The 19,208-nt window shown below is 40.1% G+C and overlaps 1 protein-coding gene across 1 annotated transcript in view; it reads left to right on the forward strand.

Moving 5' to 3' along the window:
* LOC135480378 (glycosaminoglycan xylosylkinase-like) overlaps positions 1-19,208 on the forward strand; it is a 59,419-nt gene that overhangs the window by 4,356 nt on the left and 35,855 nt on the right. Inside the window, exon 3 of the mRNA XM_064760207.1 lies at positions 4,529-5,082. Coding sequence (XP_064616277.1) covers positions 4,767-5,082 — 316 coding nt within the window. The 5' untranslated portion in view covers positions 4,529-4,766. The remainder of the gene's footprint in view (positions 1-4,528; positions 5,083-19,208) is intronic.

Raw genomic sequence — 19,208 nt, forward strand, 5'->3', positions numbered from 1 at the left:
GATGTGATAGTTTAAAGCCAGACAGTAGGTTTCATATAGGCCTACACAGTTTTTCTTCAGGAAAAGCAGTAAACCATTAGAATCAGCATAATGTATACCGTCTACATATAGGATATAAAAGACTTACAGCATAGAGAGTAAAACCAGAGCAGTGACGACAGTGTGATAGTTGACAAATGGTCACATCTAACCGGTGAAATACATCCCCTTGTCTGTTTTTACCTCAGTCAAGGTTTTATTCTAATTGTTCATGTATCTTCTTAAATATTATCAAACAAATTAGGTAAGAAAAATTGCATCCATGTTAGTAATAATTTATTAGATTTCACTGGTCTAGAATTACTCAAAATGCTGTGTTGTCATGAGATTTAATATGCAATATTCACATTGGAGCATTGCAAATGGACTGGGTTGCCTGGAGGCTTAGTCCACCAGCCGAATCCTGGGTTAGGCTGGATGGCTTATTGACGTGATTCAGATGCTGTTAACAGTTGTGATGATGTCACGATGGTTTGACTGAAGAATGAAGAAAGAATTAAGGCTTTTATGCCATATCAGCATTCAGTATATATATATATACACAGTTAGTATCTTGATTGTAATCTGTCCTTTGCTGATTGTGTTTGTTTAGTATAGCTTTGTATAGCATAATTAATGAATCTATGGCTACTTTTAGTGCCGTTATGTGTGCTAACTGTTTGTCTTGTCACTTAATATTTACTTGTAAATGTTGTGTTTATTTTGTCACGCTGTCAGAGGGCCCCTGGGAAGAATCGTTTTTGTAACTGACGGAGTAAAATGTTCATGCAAGTTCATGTGAGTTCAATGCGAGTCCTGACGGGAATTGGATTTCCCGATTCCCAATTAAACTTAACAGAAGTGAATATCGAATATCGAGTTGCTCTACAAATGTTAAACTCATGTTATAATTCAAATAAAATTAGCATTATTGATGTTCATAGAGATTTGAAGACCATACTTTCAGATTTGGTTAGCGCGCTAGCGCAGCATAATGACCCAGGAGTCTCTCACCAATGCGGTCGCTGTGAGTTCAAGTCCAGCTTATGCTGGCTACCTCTCTGGCCGTAAGTGGGAATGTCACTCAGCAACCTGCAGATGGTCGTGGGTTTCCCCAGGGCTCTGTCCAGTTTCCACCCACCATAATACTGGCCGCCGTCGTATAAGTGAAATATTCTTGAGTACGGCATAAAACACCAATCAAATAAATAAATAACTTGTCAGCTGTGATCAGTGGAAATCATGCTGTCAAAGAGCAAGAGATCTACTGAAAATTTATCATTGGATGGAGGAATAGAATAATATACATTTTTTTTTTGGAAATCCAATTGATTTAAATACATACATGAAGTAGATGTAAGAGTCAAGTACAGTCGGATACGTTTGAATTTTATAGTGCAGCGAGTTAGAATTCTTGTACAGCTTGTGCCGATACTCCCCCCATGAAACTGGCTACCATATAGAAGAAATGAAAAATGATTGAGTATGGCATAAAACAACAATGACAAAAAGTAATATTTGTGTGAACCTCTTGTCCAATGTAACGATCTGTTTTAATTATTCACAAGATCTTTCTTAAAAATTGACACCTCATTCTCAAAATTGTTCAATAACGAAGGTTATGAAAAAATCAGAAGCCTCTGTCTGCTGCTGTTAAACAATGATAATCTAGGATGGCTAGATTAAAATTGCCTGCATTGTGGAGGATTAGCATGATCTGACCTCCATCATCCTGTATCTCTGTCAGCTTTGATCATATGTAAATAGATATGGCGAGACCTAGGCTAATTAAGAGTTGCATGGTCAACCCATTGTGGGTATGCCACATACATGACGAGTGGGACATGGAATTGATGACACCAGATAAGGCCACACTGTACATATTGCGGCATTTGGAGGTTGATGCAACCAGCAGTTATGCAACCAGATTTTTTAAGATAAATTTATTAAAAAGTGAATTTCAACAGTCGGAAAACTTTCTACATTTACGTGATGGACACCAGCTTGGGGATTTCACAGGTAAACTTCCTAATACATTGGTTGAATATTGTCAGTATGGAGCTCAGCATTGCAGGAGCATTTAATTGTTCCAGAATAAAGGGCGTGGAGCTCAGCATTGAAGGAACATTTAATTGTTCTAGAATAAAGGGTGTGGAGATCAGCATTGCAGGAGCATTTAATTGTTCCAGAATAAAGGGTTTGGAGCTCAGCATTGAAGGAGCATTTAATTGTTCTAGAATAAAGGGTGTGGAGCTCAGCATTGCAGGAGCATTTAATTGTTCCAGAATAAAGGGTTTGGAGCTCAGCATTGCAGGAGCATTTAATTGTTCCAGAATAAAGGGTGTAGAGCTCAGCATTGCAGGAGCATTTAACTGTTCGAGAATAAAGGGTGTAGAGCTCAGCATTGCAGGAGCATTTAATTGTTCCAGAATAAAGGGCTTGGAGCTCAGCATTGAAGGAGCATTTAATTGTTCTAGAATAAAGGGTGTGGAGCTCAGCATTGCAGGAGCATTTAATTGTTCCAGAATAAAGGGTGTGGAGCTCAGCATTGCAGGAGCATTTAATTGTTCCAGAATAAAGGGTGTAGAGCTCAGCATTGCAGGAGCATTTAACTGTTCCAGAATAAATGGTGTATGAATACGGAAATCCAGCTGTATGGAAGTGGAAATCCAGCTGCGTGGAAGTGGAAATCCAGTTGTACGATATTGGAAGCCCAGTTGTACAATGTATGGTTGTGGAACTCTAGTTGTATGGTGTAGAAATCCAGTTTTATGGATGTAGAAATCCAGTTGTGTAGATGTGGAAATGGATCTGGGTTATATAGTGCAGAAATCCAGTTGTATGAATGTGGAAGTCCATTTGTGTAAATGTGGAACTCAGCTAATATTTACGTGGAACTCCAGTTGTGTTGATGTGGACTCCAGTTAGATGATAATGGAAATCTAGTTGAATGATAGTGGAAATAAGTTTGATGATAGTTAAAGTCTAGTGGCATGATACATGTGCATATATGTATGCATATATGCTTTGGGTGAGACATATAATCTGTCTTCTTGTCGCAGCGTGAGTCAGTGCCACCAGAGTGTTGCCACCACTAAAGTATCATGTTGAAGACACCAGACGTGACACCCCACCCAGTCACATTATATTATACTATCAGTGCTGAGGCATGCAACTGGTAGTCTTTGGTAAGATCTGATCTAGGCTAGATCCTGTGTCTCCTGACTTCGAGACTGACACATGGATCTCCTGCTGTATGGTTGTACATGCTGCTCTCCTGTTGTATAGTTGTACTTGTGGTTCTCCTGTTGTATGGTCATACATGTGGTGCTCCTGTTGTATGGTTGTACATTTGGCTCTTCTGTTGTATGGTACATGTGGTTCTCCTGTTGTATGGTTGTACATTTGGCTCTCCTGTTGTATGGCTGTACATGTGGCTCTCCTGTTGTATGGTTGTACATGTGGTTCTCCTGTTGTGTGGTTGTACATGTGGCTCTCGTGTTGTATAGTTGTACATGTGGCTCTTGTGTTGTATGGTTGTACGTGTGGCTCTCCTGTTGCATGGTTGTACATGTGGCTCTCCTGTTGCATGGTTGTACATGTGGCTCTCCTGTTGTATGGTTGTACATGTGGCTCTCCTGTTGTATGGTTGCACATGTGGCTCTCCTGTTGTATGGTTGCATATGTGGCTCTCCTGTTGTATGGTTGCACATGTGGCTCTCCTGTTGTATGGTTGCACATGTGGCTCTCCTGTTGCATGGTTGTAATTGTGGCCCTCCTGTTGTGTAGTTGTACTTGTGGTTCTCCTGTTGTATAGTTGTACATGTGGCTCTTCTGTTGTATGGTCTTGTGGCTCTCCAGTTGTATGGTTGTACATGTGGCTCTCCTGTTGTATGGTTGTACATGTGGTTCTCCTGTTGTATGGTTGTACATTTGGCTCTCCTGTTGCATGGTTGCACATGTGGCTCTCCTGTTGTATGGTTGCACATGTGGCTCTCCTGTTGTATGGTTGCATATGTGGCTCTCCTGTTGTATGGTTGCACATGTGGCTCTCCTGTTGTATGGTTGCACATGTGGCTCTCCTGTTGCATGGTTGTAATTGTGGCCCTCCTGTTGTGTAGTTGTACTTGTGGTTCTCCTGTTGTATAGTTGTACATGTGGCTCTCCTGTTGTATGGTCTTGTGGCTCTCCAGTTGTATGGTTGTACATGTGGCTCTCCTGTTGTATGGTTGTACATGTGGTTCTCCTGTTGTATGGTTGTACATTTGGCTCTCCTGTTACATGGTTGCACATGTGGCTCTCCTGTTGTATGGTTGCACATGTGGCTCTCCTGTTGTATGGTTTTACTTGTGGCTCTCGTGTTGTATGGTTGTATTTGTATATACCTGATCAGAGCATTGTGCACCTGCGTGAAGCAGTAAATCAATGTTAGTGCAAGATTTTACAGATTGATTGGCTTCTTTGACAACTGTTTTTGTTATGTTTATTGTTTTTATGTTATCTTTGACAGGTACCAGTGTTGTCTTGTTGCTGGAGATGGTAAAATACGGAATGAAAAAAGCGCGCGGGGCATTCACATCTGTGCCGGAATCGTCAGCACTTCTGAAAGTCCTGTCATTGTGTTCCCAGATAAGAAGTTTATAATGCATCAGACAGCACAGAGCCAACCACTGTTACTGCCGGGCACATTTGTTTCATCGCAGGAAACTTTCAGAACGTTTTCCCCTGGCTAAGGAGAATCTACCACCATGCGGTGCTCAGTAGAAAAATTATGCAGAAAAAAAGTACACATTATCTGTTTGGCAGCATTATTGGGTTTCTTACTGGTAACAAATCACATTCTGCAAAAACTTGAATCAAGTCAGCGAAGAACTTTGCATGACTTTGCTAATCCTGAAATGAAACAAAAAGAAGAGACTTTGCCATTGAGAACGAAAAAAATTAAAGACTTAATTCAGAAGTACCGCTTTGATCTTGACATGGTCATAGATGATTCGCCTTGGGCTATTGCAGCCAAATGGGTGAAGGCCCGTGAAATTCATCCATCTCATATTCCTGAACTAGGTAAGTACATACAGGGTTTTTATTTCTTCACAGGTCTTTATAGCATTCAATGTATATGTGTTATTTATTTATTTATTTATTTGATTGGTGTTTTACGCCATACTCAAGAATATTTCACTTATATGACGGCAGCCAGCATTATGGTGAGAGGAAACTGAGCAGAGCCCGGCGGAAACCCTGTATATGTGTTAATTTTCTTATCCATTGTGAACTATTTTAAGACAGTATATATATATATATATATATATATATATATATATATATACATTTATATATGTATCAAATTGAATGTATTTTATCATTTACAGTATCATTTCCAAATGCAAAAGTACTGGTAATGAATGTCCCTAGCTGTAATAACTTCAAAATATGGACCTTGTTAGAAATTTGAATATTGTGTTAAAAATCATTTTTTGTAGATGAGTTATACACTTCCAGCTCTGTTTGAACCATTTCCTTCCAAGGAGACACTGAGAACCTTTCATTCTTAATAGATATGCACTAAGTATCAATTTGTGGCTTATAGCACTATAAAATTTGCTGAAAACAGTTGTCAGCATTTTCAGCATCTAAGAAAGAGCTGGAATGTCGGCCTCACATTTTTAACTGTAAAGTCTTAACGTCACCCTGAGGAACCCAGTCATGATGATTACGGCTTTAATATCTGTCTGAACATTGTAATTCTCCATCTGAATATCTGTGTTCTATTTCTGTTTAGCTTCACTGGTCACATGAATAAACAATGAGGTGTTAAGAATTAGTCTGTGTAAGCTGATGTCCATAGGGGACAGTTCAGCTAGATGGTCAGTAAGAATCGATTAGCTCATGAGAGAGTGAGTGAGTGAGTGCTTGGGGTTTAACATCGTACTTAATAATTTTTCAGTCATATGACGACGAAGGAATCCTTACAGTGCATGTAATGTGCCATCTTGTTGCAGGAAAAATTTCCACCGCTCTTTTATCTAGTGCTGCTTCACTGAGACGCCTAACCAAAGGCAAGTAAGCTTCCCCGCCCAAGCCATTATACCGATATGGGTCAACCAGTCGTTGTACTATCCCCTTCATGTTGAACACCAAGCGAGGAAGTTACAACTTCCTCTTTTAATGTGTTAGGTGTGACTCGACCCAGGATTGTCCCTGGGTCTACCGCTCGCTCATGAGAGATGAGGTATGATACACAGTACGGTAGGATTGGCACTTATATGTCTAGACATTTCTGTCAGCCAGGGAGAAGACATGCATACAGGTGGCTACCAAAATAATTTTCACATGACCAATTTTAATTGCAAATATGTGATGGAATCGCCTTATTTTTCCCATGCATCTTTGAAAATGATGAGAGGCCTTGGAAATGCTCCCCTGTTTTTCTGTCCATATGTCATACCTGACCTTGTGAAAAAGATATCTTGAACATTTTTAACCAATGAAGGGTCACACATACTTTTAGTTTCTCGTTAAGAGAACTTGTGACTTGGGGTCATGTAGTATTTAAGAGGATTGTTGGTATTGATTATCTCAGGATTCTGTTACTATCCAGTATGGCTGCTGTCAGCCAACGGATGCACATGTTTATATTGAGTTCATATTGTACATGTACAAGAATTTGAGTTGGTTTCTCTGAAAAGTTGAAAGTGTGATTCTTACACACATTATTGACACCTAAGGATCACATATCATTATTCTTTTAATACAGATTTCCTATTGGCTATAAAACCAAGGTGAAAGGTTTTTGTAAGTTTCATGTCCTTTAACTGAGAATTTAAATTCATCACAACACATCCTCATGTCCACCACCAAACATGATGAAAAATCTACAGTTAAGAAACAGCTTATTAAATTAAATTAAACTTTTGAAAACATTTTGGAAAGCTTACTGAAACAGTGGAATCATCAAAATAAAATGGGATGAACCTTTTATTTCTACATATAAGGGGCTTAATTCCAGAGTCGTCCAATTAAGATTGTTTGTTAAATTCTTTGATTCAGGTTAAAAAAATAATGGACACATCCACATGCACTACATGTATGTTCTGGTGATCAAGACAGTGGCTGGAAAAGTTTTGATTGGGTGTTGAAACAGGCTGCTGTCCATGGACTTTATGTTGATGTTATATTTTAATCACGTTTTATATGAAACTGATAGGTCAATTAATGTTCAGGTTCACGGGAGGTGTTAAGACTGCAAAATTAAAGTGCTGTCCTCATGCGGCTAGAGCATCTAAATCATCACAGCACGCCGCTCGAGCTCTCTGGCTTGTCAGGTACAATGTACATTCTACATGAGCAGACAATGGGTATAAATTTTTCCAGGCTCTGTCCACTTTCCTCCGCCCCATAAGCTTGATTGTGGTAGCACAGGGGAACATTGTCACGTGTATTGTTCACTCAACGTTCTGTGAACAGTTTGGCTAATGAGGTCGCATGTGATGTTAGAATCTCGATATTACTGTTTGGGCCGCAGCATTAAGTCAGTAGGTTTGGTAAGATACATATACATTTACACGGTGAAGGTTGGTGCTTTACCCCAAACAACCTGGTTTCCTCCACACAGAAATTTTGCCACTGACATATATGCACGTACATGTTAGTTTAAAGTTCTTGAACATGGCATATAATAAGCACCGATCAAGTAAATAAATGTACGTACGTCTATTTTTCAGTGCACTGTTAAACCCTATCAAATATATCAAAGAAAGAAATAAAATGTAGAGAAGGAGTTGTTGGGTTCCCTCAGTAAAAGAGTCCAGTTGTAGATATTTGAACATACCGTAATTTGTTTATCTTTTCTGAGGATTCTGGGGACATAAAAAGGCTTATGAAGTTTGTTTTTAAGAAGGTATAGCGGTAAAAGTTGAATGTCCGGCCATTCAGCTAAGGAAGCTAACCTGGTGAATGGTAGTATTGGAACTGTCACAAAACTTGATGAAGATGGACCCACAGTTGTATTTCCTGGAGTTGGTTTAGTTGAATTGGGAAAGTCATCGACATCAGTTTATAGTCCTGCTGAAAAGAGGATTTTTGTTGAGCACCCACTACCTCTGCCATTCTTGATGACAATACCTAAGTCAGAGACTTTAACACTGCCATGTTTGGAGGTGCATTGTAGAAATATCTTTTTCTGGCTGTAGAATATTGCATGTAGTCTGGGTTTGTCCCAGCTCCATGGTGGATGCCCTCTTATGTGAGAATTGATCCTCAATGACTTCACTATTGATGAACTTTGCAACAGTGGAACTGTTTTAGTGACTGTGAGACTACTGAGATCAGCTTCACAAAACCAGTCAGTAAATACTGTATATCTTGTTGAGTCTCCAGAGCCAAAGCATTTGTTTCGGGGACTTTAGTACTGGTGGTGTTGAACAAGGTTTTCAAATTAAGCGGATCTGCCACTCCCTGAGCAGCTGTGTTGATTATTGGTCTCCTGTGATGAAATATCTCAATGAACCTGCTTGTTTTTTTTTTTTCAGCAAGGAGACTACTCCTACATATGTAACAGCACAATCATGATATTCTATGTATAGTTACATCAGATGCCAGATTTCACCTTTGAGCACCTCCTCTGCGAGGTGGTTCCTAATTTTATCTGCTGAACATTTGTTTTTGACCTAAAGCATTTACTTCATACAATGCGTTTTCTGTATCATTTCCACCAGCAACATTTTCCGCCTCAGGCAGGCAAAAGTCTCATACAGAGTCTGTGAATATATTTTCTCCAGTCTTAAACTTTCCCCAAATCCACTTGACCCTCTGTTTCTTACTTTTATGTCCATTTTACCATCTGATTTAATTTCCCATTCCATTATTATTCTGTTCTCTTTGCTGAATAAATTTGTATCCATTCCCAAAATCACACTGTCAGTAGATCTCTTCAAGATTCAGAAGTTTGATGGCTTTAAGTCACTGAGTTAATTGTTCCAGTGAGACAGATGTGGGTTTTCCTTTATGGATGATAAACCACGGTAAGCTTTATAGTAACTTTTCCAGTTTTCTTTTTGTTTCTGATTTGGGATGGCTTCACTCCTGGAAAGGCTTTGGCTATATCTTTTCCCACATCCTTTTTTGATTTTCCAATAAATGTATCTGTAAACTTATGGTATGTAGTGTCCAAGAAAATACAGTGTTGAGAACGGTCTTCAAAGTTTTGATGGAGCCTGCTGTAAAAACAAAATTATAAATATCTACTTCATGTGTATAAATGTCACATGTGCTTAAATGTCATATATGACAAGATAACTGATTAACATTGTGTAAGAATTTGTACAAAGTAAACTTCAGACTGTGATCTAACATCATGTAAAGCAATCTGTATTACTTGCAGCATTTTTTAATGACCAAGACTTGCACAGCAATAACGAAAGTAGTAAAAAACCATGAGGAACATTCAATCATGTACTCTTGGTTAAAACATTGTAATTGATAAATGTGGAAAATTAATTTTAGTGTTGGGAAACACCCCCATAAGCAAACTTTATAGCAAATGTTTTCAAAATAACAGTTGCTGATGATTTAATTCTTTATTTGAAAAAGTCTGATAATTACCAGGACTAGAGAGGAAATCCTTTCTTACTGCATGGGACCTAGGGTAGTGAGTTCAAATCCGAATCCAACTGAAATGGGTTCCGTGAGTCTGTTATGTTATTATTAGTTAACAGGAGATTTCTCAAGTCAAAGTGTTTAAGACCTTTGCACATATGTTGAGTTTTGTCTTTGGTAAAATTGAGATTTTTCTCTTCAGAATATTCACCTTTGGGTGTGTTATTGCATGCTTTAGGTTTTTTAGTACTCACTTAGTTTTAGCATATATGTTTAAAATGCACAGTGTAAAACGTAGGAAAACTGATGATTATGTTCCACACTGTTTCGATTTTTTTGCATTTGATTTGTTCTTACTTACCACACTTAACAATACAAGCATGTTATGTTAATTAATGCACAACATTAATTACTGTAGCTTCCAACAGTCAGTCATGTGTCATCAACTCATCTTGTGAATAACTTCATGGAAATAAAATATTTTATTTTACTCTTGAAATGAGTTACACTTTGATATTACCTTGGAAGTTATATGTCTGATCTGGCTGATGTTGTATATTTTTGATGTCAGCTTAAACAGAGCACTAACTTGTGTTTCTTCAGCAAGTGATTTGAATGCCTTCAGTATTCCAGGCCAGCTTATTTTGAAAATAATTAGTTTGTACAGGATGATATTAGAAGAAAAATAAAACATAGATAGGTCAACAAGTTTCACTGGGATGTTCAGTTTATATTCAATCTGGGGTACAGTATGATATCAGAGGTGACCAGTAAGTAAGACACCACAACCTGGCGTGGGACCAGTAAGTAAGGCACAAAGACCTGGCGTGTGACCAGTAAGTAAGACACCACAACCTGGTGTATGACCAGTAAGTAAGGCACGACGACCTGGCGTGTGACCAGTAAGTAAGGCACCACAACCTGGTGTATGACCAGTAAGTAAGGCACGAAGACCTGGCGCGTGACCAGTATTTAAGGCATGACAACCTGGCACATGACCATTAAGTAAGGCATGATGACCTGGCATGAGACCAGTAAGTAAGGCATTATGACCTAGCGTGAGACCAGTAAGTAAGTCACGAAGACCTGGCGCGTGACCAGTAAGTAAGGCACGACTTGGCGCGTGACCAGTAAGTAAAACACGACCTGGCATGTGACCAATAAGTAAGGCACAACGACCTGGCGTGTGATCAGTAATTAAGGCATGACAACCTGGCACGTGACTAGTAAGTAAGGCATGATGACCTGGCGTGAGACCAGTAAGTAAGGCACGAAGACCTGGCGCGTGACCAGTAAGTAAGGCACGACTTGGCGCGTGACCAGTAAGTAAAACACGACCTGGCATGTGACAAATAAGTAAGGCACAACGACCTGGCGTGTGATCAGTAATTAAGGCATGACAACCTGGCACGTGACCAGTAAGTAAGGCATGATGACCTGGCGTGAGACCAGTAAGTAAGGCACGAAGACCTGATGAGTGACCAGTAAATAAGGCACGATAACCTGGCATGTGACCAGTAAGTAAGGCACGACCTGGTGCGTGACCAGTAAGTAAAACACGACCTGGCGCGTGACCAGTAAGTAAGGCACGACAACCTGGGGAATGACTGACTAACCCTTATCCCAGACAAGTATGATGCCAAGGATGGTCACGACATAAGAATAAACCTTTCTGAAGCCATCAAGATGTACATGGGTGTTCGATTTGAAAACTTCAGTGACGTGTCGGCAATGAACAAGAGGCGGGTATGCCACTTTCGTGACTTTCGGGAAGGCGAGTGTGACACCTTCAGGCTATTATACAATCCTGTGGCACCATGTATTGTAGTATTTTATTTTGTTCTACTGGTTGGTTCCAAGTGCCTGTGATTAAAATGTACAGGCTCTTATTTTAGGCACCTGACAGTATGTAAAGTTTTCATCAAGGTGCACTATTGGCAGATAGTGCACCTAGCTCAGAAAATATGGGTTGGAATAGATATAGCCTTGCGTTTGCACAATGTTGCAATTTGAAGCTGGTAATGGTTGTCCACTCAATCCATGTACTTAACACTGTGCACTCCAGGCATGTCGAGTTTATCAACATCATTGTATGAAATCGATTGTTCTTGTCTACCTGTACGGACGGGCACAATGCAAATATACTAATGCACAGGCATGGCTATTGTTTCTCACAATATTGCGAGGGGGGCCTCCGTGGCTCAGTTGGTTAGCGCGCTAGCGCAGCACAATGACCCAGGAGTCTCTCACCAATGCGGCCGCTGTGAGTTCAAGTCCAGCTCATGCAAGCCGTCCCTCTCCGGCTGTACGTGGGAAGGTCTGCCAGCAACGTGCAGATGGTCGTGTGTTTCCCCCGGGCTCTGCCCATTTTCCACCCACCATAATGCTGGCCGCCGTCGTATAAGTGGAATTTTCTTGAGTACGGCGTAAAACACCAATCAAATAAATAAATAAATAAATAAATAACACAATATTGTGAGAATGAAGTTTGAACATGTATGAGTTTAGGAAACCTCGTACCGAGTACATTTGTTTGTATAACTGATGGTTTCCGAAATGAAATGGCAGGAAAATAGAATACTTCGGGTGTTGTAAAGGCCAGGGGTAATATTTACATGTTGATTTGCACATGCATTCTGATGTCATGTTTTTTTTCCCCACAGTCACGTGATTTAACTAATTGTTTATTGGTTAAAATTGAATGGGTAGATTTTCAACTTGCATGCAAAGAAAACAACATAAATAAGACGTTTCTTATTCTAGATTCGAACTTCCATCAGACAACATGTTGGGTCCATAGCCAGTTACTGATAACACTACACCACTCAAGTTGATGTGCTAGGACGTAGTTTTTAGATGTCTTTAAGACAGATGAACATGGTAAGGGTTGAATACACATATTTGTGTGTCACATGCTTTTGTCACATGGATTACATCTGAAAAGGGTCTCCTCCATATTTGGCCAGCCTCATTTAGGGAAGCATGAATGAATTGACGTAAGTAGTGAAGTAGAAAGTTACACATAAATATTACACCCTAAACTTTACAACTTCCAACACTTCTAACATGGGATGTCAAAACACCACTTGCAAAACTTTCTCCTGTATGTTATAATAACTTGACAACGGATACTTGCCGGTCAGGTCTTTATTGCTGAAATGTTTGCATGCTGATTTGTTACATTTATTTATGGGACCGTGAACAGACAACACTGTTCCGCGTATAATGTATTCACCGATGCAGTGTAGCTGACAGGCGGGAGAAGCAGTTGTTAGCTTGCCAGCTTGACAGGAGCATACTTTGAGACAGTTTCGGAATTTACAGGTTTGTAAACCACTGTAATACTTTCTCCATTTTAATTCATGAATAAAAATAAAGGTGTTCTAGAGCTTGTTTCCACCGGACTACTTTCATCTCGTGCACCGCACTCCGGTCATGCCAGTGGTGATGTTTGTTTAGCCGTCGGTCGAGGCGAGAAAGTCGCCCACCCCACCACGGGGGCATCATTTTAAGTTTTGATCTTTCGATGTAAAAATAGCAAACTTGACGCTCTGGCACAAAGCTGTATCTTGATGCAGGTTGATCGACAAGGTCAGCGAATTTGAACCCTGAGTTTATGAGCTGCATTTATTTATTGGAGGAACAGTTTACAGTACAACTACAGTATAACTGTGTATTGGTTGATGTGTACATATTTGTGTAAATATGTGTAACAAGCAGCAAATCTGCGATTTATGTATGAGACGTGGTAATCTATTAAAGTTATATGGTATTGTATTTGTTACATGTGACATGCAGGTCTTTAATTCCTTTTGTCATGTTTGTGTAATCGTAGGGTCTACAGCTCGTGTTTGTACAGTGTATTTGTTAAATTATCCTCTCGGAATCAGTCAAGGTGGCATGGGTTTGCAAGCAGAGTGTGATGATGAAAATCCATTATGAAATGTATTTACAGATGTATCAGGTATCTTCGTTTTTTTTTTATCTGCATTCCGGATGTACAGGAACTTGTGTGGAAGAGTACTTGTGGACTGAAACATCCTGTAAATCTCTCAATTAATGATGTAAGCCGTGAGCATGATTATATACACAGTCATGTAGCTAATTAGTTATGCAGCATCAAACACTTGATGAGAATTAACGATTAAGAACAGTTGAACCATCAAGAACTGCTAAAAACATTATCGGTATATGAACATAGCCGGCAAAAATAAATCTGCATTGTGCAAAGGCAGATTTTGTGCACTGCAAGGGTGTGTATGCGCTTGTATACATGTAGTGCTATCTATCTCTAGATTTTCACAAGAAAAACATTTAGATGAAATTTTTCAGCTGGCAAATGCATTTGACATCATATAACATGCTACTAGCAGTGCCAGTCCACCAGTGACGTGTTATTGAGATGTACAATGTACATATGAAGGAAGACCAAAACTTGGTTGAATTGATGGATGTCTTGTATTAAAAGTGGTTTAAATAATATCGTTATTTTGGGCTCCCGGAGTGTAAGCACAAGTTGTAGTGGTGGAAACGGCTTGATCATGAGAAAACCACTTCTTGGTTTCGAACCAGTGATCGAAAACGGCGCAGTTCCTTTGGTTGAGCATGTACTTGCTAGTAATTGAATGTCATTTACATGTAGAATGAAAATCCACCAATCTGATCGGGTCAGTTATTTAGGTAATTATGGGAGAAGCCTGTGTACACCCATGTGAAGTTTGGTTTGTGCTAAAGGAGTGTTGGTGTTGTATTTGTATACTTATATACATGTATATATCTTTTACCTGTGGTTTGATCCGAAGTGTAAAGTAGCTCATACATGTACATGCATGCTTGACAGATTTCATGTAAAAGATCCGTAAACTTTGCTCAACGTCTTGTAAGCTTCAGGTTCAGCATCTTGTAAGCTTGGTTCAGCTTCTTGTAAGCTTGGTTCAGCTTCTTGTAAGCTTGGTTCAGCTTCTTGTAAGCTTGAGGTTCAACATCTTGTAAGCTTGGTTCCCTGTAAGCTTGGTTCAGCGTCTTATAAGCTTCAGTTTCTGTGTCTTGTAAGCTTCAGGTTCAGTGTCTTGTAAGTTTCAGGTTCAACCTCTTGTAAGCTTGGTTACTTGTAAGCTTGGTTCAGCGTCTTGTATTCTTGTGGTTCAGTGTCTTGTAAGCTTGAGGTTCAGCATCTTGTTAGCTTCAGGTTCAGTGTCTTGTTAGCTTCAGGTTCAGGGTCTTGTAAGCTTCAGGTTCAGCATTTTATAAGCTTGGTTCAGTGTCTTGTAAGCTTCAGGTTTGGCGTCTTGTAAGCTTCAGGTTCAGCGTTTTGTAAGCTTGGTTTAGCGTTTTGTAAGCTTGGTTCAATGTCTTGTAAACCTCAGGTTCGGCGTCTTGTAATCTTCAGGTTCAGGGTTTTGTAAGCTTGGTTCAGCGTTTTGTAAGCTTGGTTCAGTGTCTTGTAAGCCTCAGGTTCGGCGTCTTGTAAGCTTGAGGTTCAGCGTCTTGTAAGCTTGAGGTTCAGCGTCTTGTAAGCTTGAGGCTCAGCATCTTGTAAGCTTGAGGTTCAGCATCTTATAAGCTTGAGGTTCAGTGTCTTGTAAGCTTCAGGTTTAGCATCTTGTAGGCTTCAGGTTCAGAATCCTGTAAGCTTCACAAACCATCAGGAAATAACATCTGCATATGTATATCACCCCGTTGTATCCATTGTAGTAGCAGATTATAATCCAGATCTCATCCGCTGAGACGCTCAAGCCCCAACGGCGGGGGGTTTGTTAGGTACCAGTGGCACAGGGTTTTGATTGTCTCGGAGTGGACTCATGAGTTTCATGAGTTTCTCTATGGTTTCCTCCATTCATTGTATTTTCCTCCATCCATTATACGGGGGGCCTCCGTGGCTCAGTCGGTTAGCGCGCTAGCGCAGCGTAGTGACCCAGAAGCCTCTCACCAATGCGGTCGCTGTGAGTTCAAGACCAGCTCATGCTGGCTTCCTCTCCGGCCGTACGTGGGAAGGTCTGCCAGCAACCTGCAGATGGTCGTGGGTTTCCGCCGGGCTCTGCCCGGTTTCCACCCACCATAATGCTGGCCGCCGTCGTATAAGTGAAATATTCTTGAGTACGGCGTAAAACACCAATCAAAAAAAAAAAAAAAAAAAAAAATCCATCCATTATACTGGTTTCCTCCATATATGAGTCTGATTTATGTGACATACATCTATGAAGTGTAATATTCTGACCAATATATGGTGTTAACTACATGTACATGTACTAAGGAAGTAAATAATAAATTATAGAAATAAATGAACATGGATGCGTTTAATGCATGAAATGAAAGATGAAATGATCTGACTGTGTTTAGGGTATATCAGTGATTGAGTCGAGAATGTGTGCAGTTAAACTGTGTGCACAGCTGAGATTGTGACATAGTGCATACACAGCGCAGTCCATACACTTAACATTTACATTTAATACTTACAACATTGTTTTTTTATTATTGTTTTGCTCAACTACAAGAAGTCAGTAAGTCATAAAGTTTGATGATGAAGATGATGATGACGATTATATCATGATATGACTCATTTGTGATTTATTTATTTTTTTATTTGATTGGTGTTTTTACCCTGTACTCAGGAATATTTCACTTATTCGACAGCGGCCAGCATTATGGTGGGCGGAAACCGGGCAGAGCTCGGGGGAAATCCACGACCATCCGCATGTTGCTGGCAGACCTTCCCACCTACAGCCGGAGAGGAAGACAGCATGAGCTGGACTTGAACTCACACCGACTGCATTGGTGAGAGATTCCTGGGTCATTACGCTGTGCTAGTGCGCTAATCAACTGAGCCACAGGGGGCCCCCCATTTGTGATTTTCAAAAGAAAGTTTATAAAAAATTCATTTTGTGAAAGTGGGCTGAAAAGCATGGTGCAAATTTTGTACAAGACAGGCTCTTTCCCAGAACACTCCTAACAAATAATTCACAGTAAACACACTGATAACAGTTATATATCAGTAAATATGGTAATGTAAAGTACATCATAACAGGTACAGGTTGCTGTCACCATACCCAGCTCACAGGGGAGGCAGTGTACCATATCCTCTTACTCTCTGGCCCCACGCGCTTCCTGTGAGCTGGAATTCTCAAGTGCATATTAACCCATCACAGGCCATGTGAGTGGGTGATATTATTTGTTTACTGTATACGAAAAGATAATATTGAGCAGTGGGTAAATCAGATGATTTAAAATTTTAGCATACAAATAACCAGGTTTTGGGGCGCTAGAGTAGCGGATCACTTGGCTCTTCTGGCCAGGACTGATAGAGTACAGATAGAGAAGATGCAGTACTTACTCTTGCTCGTCTGTTCCCAGCATGCTCTCCACCACTGACATTTTCTTGAGAACAGCAAAGAGAGGGCTTGATCGTCGACTGTCAGTTGGTTGCATACTGCCTCTTTTCTGATCCTGATTAGAGGCTCCTTGCTGCTCTCTCTGGGCTGCAGACCCATTGCCAAACCTCCAAAACCACATCGTGTAGAGATCACCCGAGGATTTCTTCCCTTTTGTTTTTTATGAATACTTCCAGAGATATCTTCGTAAACAAATCATAAAATCCTGACGTGGTAGCCTGCTAGCATTGCGTCGTGCCGTACAATTGCATTATGTTTGCCAATTACAATCGCTCTTCATCACCAGTTCACTTAGCGTTGCAGCCAGTGTTTTGTCGTTGTTCGAAGTAGTTTTCCCTTGTACACTGGGCACGGTTTAATGAAGAAATACTTTGTTATAGTTGAGAAAACAGCATTTGATCTGGGCTCTCAGCCGGCTACTTATCAAGTGGGAATCGTCTTTTGGCTTTTATCAATATTTGTGCCGTTGACCTCCAAAGATCACACACCCGCTTGTATTGTTGACGACAGCTATAGATGTGTTCATTGCATGTCCAAATGACTTTAAGCACTGTGAGTATAGATTACATGTTTACCCCAAGCTGATCCCGGCAGGTAGCCCACTGTCACGTGCAACACCTATGGGAATTAAAATGTATTGTTTAGACAGTACATATTCAAATCAAGCGTTTAAATGGTAAAAAAATCAACCCTATAAACACATGTGTACATTTCTCTGTAAGAATGCTCTGACATGGTGGACTGTGTTGTTGTTGTGCAAAGATATATATATATAAGCTGTTCACATGTATCTTTTGCGCTAGCATATTCATGTATATAAATATATATATATATGTAGCATATTCATGTATATGTATCCGGATATACATGTATGAGTATTGAACTCACCTACCGTTGGTAGTCTGGTATCTGTGTTAAGGAATATCCCAAGAGACATCAACCTGATATCGATATATATCCAGTTGTACCACATAATGCTACACGCACGGACAATATTGTGCTTCGAGTAAAATCGTCAGCCTGGTTTTTATTTCCAAAATGTATCCAGTGGTGAAGAGGCTGTGGTATAGTTTGCTGGATAGTCGGTTAATTCGGTGCATTTGAAACGCGAGCGTCTGGAACACATAAATAGACAGTGGCTTTGCCCGCAGCCTTGGCAGTCTGTCCTGCTGCTGTCAAGTTAGGTGATAACTCCTTCTGAATAGCGATGAGGCGAAACCGGTGGTAATAGATTCAGTGATGATATATAGGGCATATCAGAGCTTCCACGCACCTTGACCAGCTAATACCCTGCTAATAAGAGGCTCCAGATTCTCTTAACCGAACACGTACTGCCACCTATACCAAGTAACAGGCCAAGGTTGAATTCTGCTAGTCTTAGCCCAGTGCTGGATATATTTACAGCCGGCCCACTAGGATATACAGAGTGCACAAGGTTGTTTAACCATCTATTACAGCGAGTCTTGTTTCATGATCGGGGAGCACTTTTTGATAACAGCCATTCCAATGATTCCTGGTACTCGTGAATTAATTGACGGCGAAGCCACATTGGCTTGTCCTCCGTAAGCCAAGCCCCCTGTCAAGGTAATACCATAGGTTAGCCCGGAGGACTAGAGCGATAGCACATGGTCAACATGACTGCTGTAGACTTGCTGGTTCAAATATCGGAGGCACTAGAGCCTAAAGATCTGGAGGTAGAAGCCATTGTGTCGTGCGTTAGCCTGAATATAAACCTCTGATCCACTCATCCTGGAATGAACACATTGTGAAGAGTGGCTGGTTGATGTCTGTGTGACTCAAATTTTATGAGCATTAACCTTTGGTGTTTGTATTGCATATTGACATCAGTGAATAAGTCAGTGTTCATAAATGTTCATGCATTCGTTTATGATTTTTATATCCTGAGAACTCGGTATTGAACTGTCATCCTTAAACATTGACTTCTTCTAGTCACAGTGCCATGCATTTAAAAATGCGAGTAAGGAATTTTATCTTATTTTCAGAAAAGTGTTAAGTCTGATGTATTAATTCAATAAAAAAAAAACCCTGTAATATTTTATGAGTATCAATGGTCACTTTTCTTCAAGTTTTGAGGATTATAATATTTTATTATTAAATTATTACAAAACCTAAAATGACAGCTTCATTGGGGTAATATACCGTTGTTTTCCTGCAGTAATATCCATGTATGAGCTTGCTCTAACC

This window comes from Liolophura sinensis, chromosome 13 (assembly GCF_032854445.1).
Source record: "Liolophura sinensis isolate JHLJ2023 chromosome 13, CUHK_Ljap_v2, whole genome shotgun sequence".
Classification (NCBI taxonomy): domain Eukaryota; kingdom Metazoa; phylum Mollusca; class Polyplacophora; order Chitonida; family Chitonidae; genus Liolophura; species Liolophura sinensis.